The 10,547-nt window shown below is 38.1% G+C and overlaps 1 protein-coding gene across 2 annotated transcripts in view; it reads right to left on the reverse strand.

The window, feature by feature from the left end:
- The window catches only part of arhgap42b (Rho GTPase activating protein 42b), a 219,094-nt gene extending 209,571 nt beyond the window's left edge, over positions 1-9,523 (reverse strand). Inside the window, exon 1 of one of the 2 annotated variants that reach the window (XM_036965194.2) lies at positions 9,132-9,523. In XM_036965194.2, coding sequence (XP_036821089.1) covers positions 9,132-9,285 — 154 coding nt within the window. In that variant the 5' untranslated portion in view covers positions 9,286-9,523. The remainder of the gene's footprint in view (positions 1-9,131) is intronic. The other variant, XM_036965192.2, reaches the window with a different exon arrangement.
- Positions 9,524-10,547: the final 1,024 nt, after the last annotated feature.

A 10,547-nucleotide genomic window follows, 5' to 3' on the forward strand; every position in this document is an offset into this window, starting at 1 on the left:
TATCTAAAGTATTGTAGAGCTCCTGTTCCTCTTTATAGGATATTATCTCTAAAAGTATTGTAGAGCTCCTGTTCCTCTTTATAGAATATTATCTCTAAAGTATTGTAGAGCTCCTGTTCCTCTTATAGGATATTATATCTAAAGTATTGTAGAGCTCCTGTTCCTCTTTATAGGATATTATATCTAAAGTATTGTAGAGCTCCTGTTCCTCTTTATAGGATATTATATCTAAAGTATTGTAGAGCTCCTGTTACTCTTATAGGATATTATATCTAAAGTATTGTAGAGCTCCTGTTCCTCTTATAGGATATTATATCTAAAGTATTGTGGAGCTCCTGTTCCTCTTATAGGATATTATATCTAAAGTATTGTAGAGCTCCTGTTCCTCTTTATAGGATATTATCTCTAAAGTATTGTAGAGCTCCTGTTCCTCTTTATAGAATATTATCTCTAAAGTATTGTAGAGCTCCTGTACCTCTTTATATGATATTATCTCTAAAGTATTGTAGAGCTCCTGTTCCTCTTATAGAATAGTATCTCTAAAGTATTGTAGAGCTCCTGTTCCTCTTATAGGATATTATCTCTAAAGTATTGTAGAGCTCCTGTTCCTCTTATAGGATATTATATCTAAAGTATTGTAGAGCTCCTGTTCCTCTTTATAGGATATTATCTCTAAAGTATTGTAGAGCTCCTGTTCCTCTTTATAGAATATTATCTCTAAAGTATTGTAGAGCTCCTGTTCCTCTTTATAGAATATTATCTCTAAAGTATTGTAGAGCTCCTGTTCCTCTTATAGAATATTATCTCTAAAGTATTGTAGAGCTCCTGTTCCTCTTTATAGAATATTATCTCTAAAGTATTGTAGAGCTCCTGTTCCTCTTTATAGGATATTATCTCTAAATTATTGTAGAGCTCCTGTTCCTCTTTATAGGATATTATCTCGAAAGTATTGTAGAGCTCCTGTTCCTCTTATAGAATATTATCTCTAAAGTATTGTAGAGCTCCTGTTCCTCTTTATAGGATATTATCTCTAAAGTATTGTAGAGCTCCTGTTCCTCTTTATAGGATATTATCTCTAAAGTATTGTAGAGCTCCTGTTACTCTTTATATGATATTATCTCTAAAGTATTGTAGAGCTCCTGGTCCTCTTTATATAATATTATCTCTAAAGTATTGTAGAGCTCCTGTTCCTCTTTATAGGATATTATCTCTAAAGTATTGTAGAGCTCCTGTTCCTCTTATAGGATATTATATCTAAAGTATTGTAGAGCTCCTGTTCCTCTTATAGGATATTATCTCTAAAGTATTGTAGAGCTCCTGTTCCTCTTATAGGATATTATATCTAAAGTATTGTAGAGCTCCTGTTCCTCTTATAGGATATTATCTCTAAAGTATTGTAGAGCTCCTGTTCCTCTTATGGGATATTATATCTAAAGTATTGTATAGCTCCTGTTCCTCTTATAGGATATTATCTCTAAAGTATTGTAGAGCTCCTGTTCCTCTTATAGGATATTATATCTAAAGTATTGTAGAGCTCCTGTTCCTCTTATAGGATATTATCTCTAAAGTATTGTAGAGCTCCTGTTCCTCTTATAGGATATTATATCTAAATTATTGTAGAGCTCCTGTTCCTCTTTATAGGATATTATCTCTAAAGTATTGTAGAGCTCCTGTTCCTCTTTATAGGATATTATCTCTAAAGTATTGTAGAGCTCCTGCAGCTAAATATAAACAGTACCAGCAACCAAAATGAGTACCGGAACCTATTTCAGTCCAAGTCAAGCACTAATTAGACGTAATCAGGTAGGCCTATTTTATGACGTTTCCACTGGATCAGAGCATGACATTGTTCCATTTCACGCTGAGTGGCTATCGAAAGGGAGAAAGATGGAAAGATTTTTCAAATCCATAGAAGAATTACTGTCATTCTCAATGGATGTAAAAACAAACTGTTCTTGCTTGCTGTATGAGGTGAAGAAAACATTACTTTGAGAAGCTCCTCAGGTGATGTGTGAAGCCAATCAGAAATACGATCAGATCCCCAAATGTACACTACCGTTCAAACGTTTGGGTCCACTTAGACAATTCCTTGTTTTTGTCCATTAAAATAACATCAAATTGATCAGAAATACAGTGTAGACATTGTTCATGTTGTAAATTACTATTGTCGCTGGGAAAAAGGATTTGAAGGGATTTGTTATGGAATATCTACATAGGTTTAGGTAGGCTATTTAATGATAATAATCATCATCATCATCATAGTAATCATAATCATCAATCTAGCCCCAATTTACCCAAAGTTATTCTGCTACCCAATATGTTGTATTATGATAATGTATATGAACCCACAATGTAATTATGCAAATCCTTTTTTACATATATGTTTTATTATGATAATGTATATGAACCCACAATGTAATTATCCTTTTTTACATATATGTTGTATTATGATAATGTATATGAACCCACAATGTAATTATCCTTTTTTACAGAAAGTGAATAGATGAATTAATAGCGACAGCCACACATTGTGTTAGATTACTTCCCAAGCACAGTCCAATTTCTCCTCTAATTTAGAAGGTTTGAGCTCAGCTGCTGAATGTCAAAGAGACAAACCAAAGATACTTCCAGGCGCATCAGAGATGCGTCTTCGTCTGGTATTTTACCGCTTGTTTCTAGCCTAAAGCATCGCAGATTTATGTGTTGTTTTAGATCGGTATCAACAATCACAAATAGGAACCCCTGATCTAGAGAACTGGGAGTGACTAGAACACGTTGTTAGTAGTCTAGAAGACTGGGAGTGACTCTAGAACATGTTGTTAGTAATCTAGAGGACTGGGAGTGACTAGGACACGTTGTCAGTAATCTAGAAAACTGGGCGTGACTAGAACACGTTGTTAGTAGTCTAGAAGACTGGGAGTGACTAGAACACATTGTTAGTAATCTAGAAGACTGGGAGTGACTAGAACACGATGTTAGTAATCTAGAAGACTGGGAGTGACTAGAACACATTAGTAATCTAGAAGACTGGGAGTGACTAGAACACATTAGTAATCTAGAAGACTGGGAGTGACTAGAACACAATGTTAGTAGTCTAGAAGATTGGGAGTGACTAGAACACGATGTTAGTAATCTAGAAGACTGGGAGTGACTAGAACACAATGTTAGTAATCTAGAAGACTGGGAGTGACTAGAACACGATGTTAGTAATCTAGAAGACTGGGAGTGACTAGAACACAATGTTAGTAGTCTAGAAGACTGGGAGTGACTAGAACACAATGTTAGTAATCTAGAAGACTGGGAGTGACTAGAACACAATGTTAGTAATCTAGAAGACTGGGAGTGACTAGAACACGATGTTAGTAATCTAGAAGACTGGGAGTGACTAGAACACAATGTTAGTAATCTAGAAGACTGGGAGTGACTAGAACACATTAGTAATCTAGAAGACTGGGAGTGACTAGAACACAATGTTAGTAATCTAGAAGACTGGGAGTGACTAGAACACGATGTTAGTAATCTAGAAGACTGGGAGTGACTAGAACACATTAGTAATCTAGAAGACTGGGAGTGACTAGAACACGATGTTAGTAATCTAGAAGACTGGGAGTGACTAGAACACGATGTTAGTAATCTAGAAGACTGGGAGTGACTCTAGAACACATTAGTAATCTAGAAGACTGGGAGTGACTAGAACACATTAGTAATCTAGAAGACTGGGAGTGACTAGAACACGATGTTAGTAATCTAGAAGACTGGGAGTGACTAGAACACAATGTTAGTAATCTAGAAGACTGGGAGTGACTAGAACACAATGTTAGTAATCTAGAAGACTGGGAGTGACTAGAACACATTAGTAATCTAGAAGACTGGGAGTGACTAGAACACAATGTTAGTAATCTAGAAGACTGGGAGTGACTAGAACACGATGTTAGTAATCTAGAAGACTGGGAGTGACTCTAGAACACAATGTTAGTAATCTAGAAGACTGGGAGTGACTAGAACACATTAGTAATCTAGAAGACTGGGAGTGACTAGAACACAATGTTAGTAATCTAGAAGACTGGGAGTGACTAGAACACATTAGTAATCTAGAAGACTGGGAGTGACTAGAACACAATGTTAGTAATCTAGAAGACTGGGAGTGACTAGAACACGATGTTAGTAATCTAGAAGACTGGGAGTGACTAGAACACATTAGTAATCTAGAAGACTGGGAGTGACTAGAACACGATGTTAGTAATCTAGAAGACTGGGAGTGACTAGAACACGATGTTAGTAATCTAGAAGACTGGGAGTGACTCTAGAACACATTAGTAATCTAGAAGACTGGGAGTGACTAGAACACATTAGTAATCTAGAAGACTGGGAGTGACTAGAACACGATGTTAGTAATCTAGAAGACTGGGAGTGACTAGAACACGATGTTAGTAATCTAGAAGACTGGGAGTGACTAGAACACAATGTTAGTAATCTAGAAGACTGGGAGTGACTAGAACACATTAGTAATCTAGAAGACTGGGAGTGACTAGAACACAATGTTAGTAATCTAGAAGACTGGGAGTGACTAGAACACAATGTTAGTAATCTAGAAGACTGGGAGTGACCATAATACGTTGTTAGTATTTAAAACGGCCAGGCTATAAATAAAATAATAAAGGGTTAACAAGAGAGACTGATGACAACAACGATGGTAGATGGAGTAAGAGGAGGTTCACTGCTATTGGTTCAGTACCGTCAGCAACGTACTCTCTACAGGGCATACTGTTGAGTTTCTAAGCACAAGTCGGATGTACTACCATAATACGTTGGCGTTGCATTAGTAGTCTACAAGACAAGTTAATGACATGATACACAAAGATCACCACAGAGAAACAGACTGTGGAGGGACACACAGACCTCACTTCGATTTGAATCTAAATGGCTTGGTAGACACTATAAACTAGAACATGCATTTATCCTAATTCTACTCCTGAAACATCGTAGTTCCACTGTGTAAGGCTGGATGGTATGCACCATACTTTCTCTAGTTGGTTGGAGCTGTCTGGCTGGTGTTGGTGAGCAGGAAGAGGCAGGAAGAGGCAGGAAGAGGCAGGAAGAGGCAGGAAGAGGCAGGAAGAGGCAGGAAGAGGCAGGAAGAGGCAGGAAGAGGCAGGAAGCAGAAGATCCACTGCATGTTTTTTATATTAAGGTTCTTGGAGCAGGTGCAGGTATATAAAAATATATACAAATCATTCAACGAGATGCTGGAGCACCATGCTTCACCGCTCAAATGAATATAAAGACTAAATATCAGTCTGACTAACTCCTAGGGCTCATAATAACCCTAACTGACGCTTGCAGAGACCGGCAGCCATCTTCAACTCCCATAAAGCCCTACACCTGAGCATATACCGTTCCTTCGGAAAGTGTTCAGACCCCTTGACTTTTTTCCACATTTAGTTTTACGTTACAGCCTTATTCTAAAACACATTAAATCATTTTTCCCCCCTCATCAATCTACACACAATAACCCATAATAACAAAGCAAGAACAGGATTTTAGAAACTGCTGTAATGACATGTGGTTCGTAAGGATAGCGTAGCTAACAAATTGTCAGCCAACATAACGTGTACATTTGAAAAGTCATTACTTTATACATTGCTCAACATTTTCTTAACATTTGTTCTAATTAGTTAAAGCAGTTCATTTGTATCCACTCTCGTCGGACTAATTAGTTAAAGCAGTTCATTTGTATCCACTCTCGTCGGACTAATTAGTTAAAGCAGTTCATTTGTATCCACTCTCGTCGGACTAATTAGTTAAAGCAGTTCATTTGTATCCACTCTCGTCGGACTTCGGCTGCATATTCTCTGCCATTTTATTAAAATCTGAAAATGTTGTGAAGATACGACCATTTTCGGTAGAATTGCATTATGGGCCCTAAAAGCATGTACATAGTGCTTGTATTCTATTTGGTCTACTACACAGCCTTCAAGCACTCTGTCAACCCTGTCAAAATATGCCAATATAATATGTTACTAGCTATACTACAAATGAACAATTAGTCTAGTAATAATATAGCGAGTTAGCTAGTTTAACAGGCAAAAACGACCTAAAACTAATGTAATGAAAGGTAGATGACTAGCTGTCAATTATTCCTGGCTAGCTAGTTATCCAGTTAGCCCTATTGACTTACTATGGAGTTGTGATCTACGCACACTTCAGTGGGTATTGTAGGCAGGTAAACCAAAATAACACAGTATGTATTACAGGTAAAAGGGCTGTGCAAGGGCAACATTTCATTCCTGAAGTCATGAGTTCATTTTCTCTCGCTGCAGCCCAAATAATCTCTGCCATTGATTTCAATAAATGTTGCGTTGTTTTTTTTACGTGGTTGGTTTCCGTACATACTTTCCATCGAAGCTTGCATTGGTGAATGCTTCGGAATGTGTACAAGCGGGAATACGAATCTGAGAAGTGCCGCTCCGTTTCGTAAACTTTGATTTGGACTCATGGTAGCTTGGATCACGGTAGCCATGCATATTGAAATACACCCAATATGGTGAAGTGTGTAAGAAGTGTGTAATCTCACATAGCGTTTAGGTGTAGTTTCACATAGCGTTTAGGTGTAGTTTCACATAGCGTTTAGGTGTAGTTTCACATAGCGTTTAGGTGTAGTTTCACATAGCGTTTCGGTGTAGTTTCACATAGCGTTTAGGTGTAGTTTCACATAGCGTTTAGGTGTAGTTTCACATAGCCTTTAGGTATAGTTTCACATAGCCTTTAGGTATAGTTTCACATAGTGTTTAGGTGTAGTTTCACATAGCGTTTAGGTGTAGTTTCACATAGCGTTTAGGTGTAGTTTCACATAGCGTTTAGGTGTAGTTTCACATAGCCTTTAGGTATAGTTTCACATAGTGTTTAGGTGTAGTTTCACATAGTGTTTAGGTGTAGTTTCACATAGCGTTTAGGTATAGTTTCACATAGTGTTTAGGTGTAGTTTCACATAGCCTTTAGGTATAGTTTCACATAGCGTTTAGGTGTAGTTTCACATAGCGTTTAGGTGTAGTTTCACATAGTGTTTAGGTGTAGTTTCACATAGCCTTTAGGTATAGTTTCACATAGCATTTAGGTGTAGTTTCACATAGCGTTTAGGTGTAGTTTCACATAGTGTTTAGGTGTAGTTTCACATAGTGTTTAGGTGTAGTTTCACATAGTGTTTAGGTGTAGTTTCACATAGCGTTTAGGTGTAGTTTCACATAGCGTTTAGGTGTAGTTTCACATAGTGTTTAGGTGTAGTTTCACATAGTGTTTAGGTGTAGTTTCACATAGTGTTTAGGTGTAGTTTCACATAGTGTTTAGGTGTAGTTTCACATAGTGTTTAGGTGTAGTTTCACATAGCGTTTAGGTGTAGTTTCACATAGCCTTTAGGTATAGTTTCACATAGTGTTTAGGTGTAGTTTCACATAGCGTTTAGGTGTAGTTTCACATAGCGTTTAGGTGTAGTTTCACATAGCGTTTAGGTGTAGTTTCACATAGCCTTTAGGTATAGTTTCACATAGCGTTTAGGTGTAGTTTCACATACAGCAAGAGTTCTCCATTAAGGGCGAGATATGAATAGCGAGTTAAGAGTCAAGGCGATAAGAGACATCCAGATAAGATATTCTGACTGCACCACCACATTGAAACCACTGAGAGACGGTAAAATAAGGACCGCAGTAGGCTCCTTTAAACAGCCATGTTGTGTGACTGCTTTAAAAACACCATTGGGGCATTAGGTCTCCTTATGGTGGGTAGTCACGTTACCATCTAAACAAGGACTATATTTCTGCTTACTGCTTAAACAAGAGGGCCAAACAACTAGCGGTTAGATTCCTTTGTCTTCACTGGGAATCCTTCAGTATGTGCTGAAAGAGGGAAAAGGATAGTGTTGATCGTGTTGCTGTTCCAAAAGGCCCTGGAGTCGTACAACTCAGATAAAACAAGGGACTGAATAGAAACAGTAACCTTCCACTGTAGTCTGTCTGTATGTTCATCTGTCTTTTTTCCACCGTGGTATTGAATATAAGGATAATATGGCTACAGTGTTGAATTACAGTAGAACATACTCAACTGAGTCACCAGTGAGTATTGGTTATCGGCTTGTTTTGCAGAGTACGGAGGGGTAATAAACTACTACCCTAATGTATCTAAACTATTTTAAAAGGGCACTTAACAAAGATATATTCCCACACTCTGCTAACTCATAGGTATTAACACGTTGTCATAGCTGCTAACACATGGCGAATATGGCTCCATACTGCAACCATTCTTATTCCTTTCTTCTGTAGTGATTGAAGAGGGCTCCCGAGAGGGGCAGCGGTCTGAGGCACTGCCTCTCAGGGCTTGAGGCGTCACTACAGACACCTTGGTTCAATTCCAGGCTGTATCACAACCGGCTGTGATTGGGAGTCCCATAGGGACAATTGGCCCAGCGTCGTCCGTGTTTGTCTGGTGTAGCCCGTCTTTGTAAATAAGAATTTGTTCTTAAACTGACTTGTCTAGTTAAATAAAGGTTACAAAATAAATAAATAAAAAAAGAGGCCTGGGAGGCTGGAGAGGCCCTTACCCCCAAGCATTATCTCCTGTAATGGGTCTGATTGCTCTCTCTCTCTCTCTCTCTCTCTCTCTTTCTCTCGGGAATTCAATCTTTTTCAGTCTTTACTTTTTTTTAAAAATCAAACTTGAAATGGTAAAATCCTATGTAATTGTATTCATGGATAAAAGACGATTATAGAAAGGAAAAGGAGAACGTGTAAAATACCAAGAACAGATGTCCACTTAGCATCGTTGCCTGACAGGGGCGCGTAGTAAAAGTGTAATTTTCCACTTCAGCGGCGTAAAGATTCCCGTGCCATAAACGTCCACGGGTTCAAAGGGGATACTCGACGCCGATTGGATGGTGAGGATACGTGACAAACCATTAAGCTACACTTTAATAATAGTATATTGGGGTATCTTTAACCTATCACACAAAAACGCTTTGTTCCAAAATGTGATAACACACAATCTAGATATTCAAGTAACATTTTCATCTGAAGCAATGCAACACAGTTTGAAGTTAGACATTTGAAGATGATCACGATGAAGAGGATGAGAACGCTACTTACTCTTTAGCGCCGTTATCAACATATTCCCGTCTTTGATCAGTTCTTTGATGAATTTGTTTGTTCGGTCCAACTCTATTTCATGATATTTTAGCCGTTCTCTGAAATCAGGGCTATCCAGAAAAGAATCGCTAAACTCCAGAGTTGGGAGTCCCATTGTGAACTCGAAAGTAAGACTATGTGTCCCGCACAATAAACTATTTTAAAAGTTATTTTCCGATCATAAGTATTTACCTAACAGAAGTTTGTTTTCATCATGCTATACCGGTGTTATTCGCAATCTAGAGTTGTCGAAACTTTTTTCCCTCCCACTTTCCCGGTACTTCCGCCGTAGATATGTTCTTTTCTCATCAACATTCTCTCCAGAGCCCCTCACCAAAATGACCCGTGACTGTGAGACTCCTGCTGGTGAGGTTTGGGACGCGTTTTGTTTGCCTTGCCAAATATTAGAAACTACTGTATGTGTGTCTTGGTTGTAAATGAGATAAAACTACACTCAACGTAAACTAAACAAAAATGTAGTTTAAACTTTAACTCGTAAATAAATAAAGTTAGATGATAATGCATTCTGTGTTTTCTCAACCATCATTTTAAAGTATATATTAACCTACATGGGCGAGGTATATATAACGTATCCGATTGTAGCCTACAGGCATAAAACTACCAATGTAGCCTGGATCACGTTTCTCTTGGGAAATACTGCATCATATGGCTGACTCTACACAATTGAAAAGTGTAACCTAACGCTGCTTATTCAGGCCAGCCTGTCGAGCACGAACAGAAAATAAATATAAACTTTAAGTGAACACGGCTTGAGGGTTTTACACAACAGTCAAGTTTTATTCCCATAGAACCACAGCAATGTGTGTGACCTAAAGCAGTACAGAGAGTTTGATAAAGGAACTGAGACACATTTGTGCTCACAATGAATACAAGGGAGAATACAGCCAAACAGAAATGTTATTCAGCTACCTCACAAAATCTACCATAATCCCATACATATTAAGCTTGTGCAATAAAACCAACAAAATGTAGCTGTATAAACACTCCACTACGTATACCAGCTCACATAAAATAAAGATATTGTTCAGAAACAGATGGGAGCGTTGATGTGTATCATCAGTATGGTTGTGTGTACCGATAACACTGAAACTGGAGGGCTATGAGCTGGTGTCTGTGTGTGTGTGATGCGTGCGTGTGTAGTCTGAATGAATAACGCGGTAAAGGAGGGCCATTATATTACCGTATAACACTGTAGATCCTAATTGGAGCCAGAGGAATCACTCACCTATGGAACACAGAGAGATAATGATGATGATGTCAAAACTCCAAATTAGCATTTGCTAGGTTGGCACAGAGGAGTTGATTCATAGTCCTTAACATATCAATATTGCTTAAGCACTGTGTGGCAATCTAGTG

This window comes from Oncorhynchus mykiss, chromosome 27 (assembly GCF_057628025.1).
Source record: "Oncorhynchus mykiss isolate SJ-2025 chromosome 27, ASM5762802v1, whole genome shotgun sequence".
NCBI classification, from domain to species: Eukaryota; Metazoa; Chordata; class Actinopteri; order Salmoniformes; family Salmonidae; genus Oncorhynchus; species Oncorhynchus mykiss.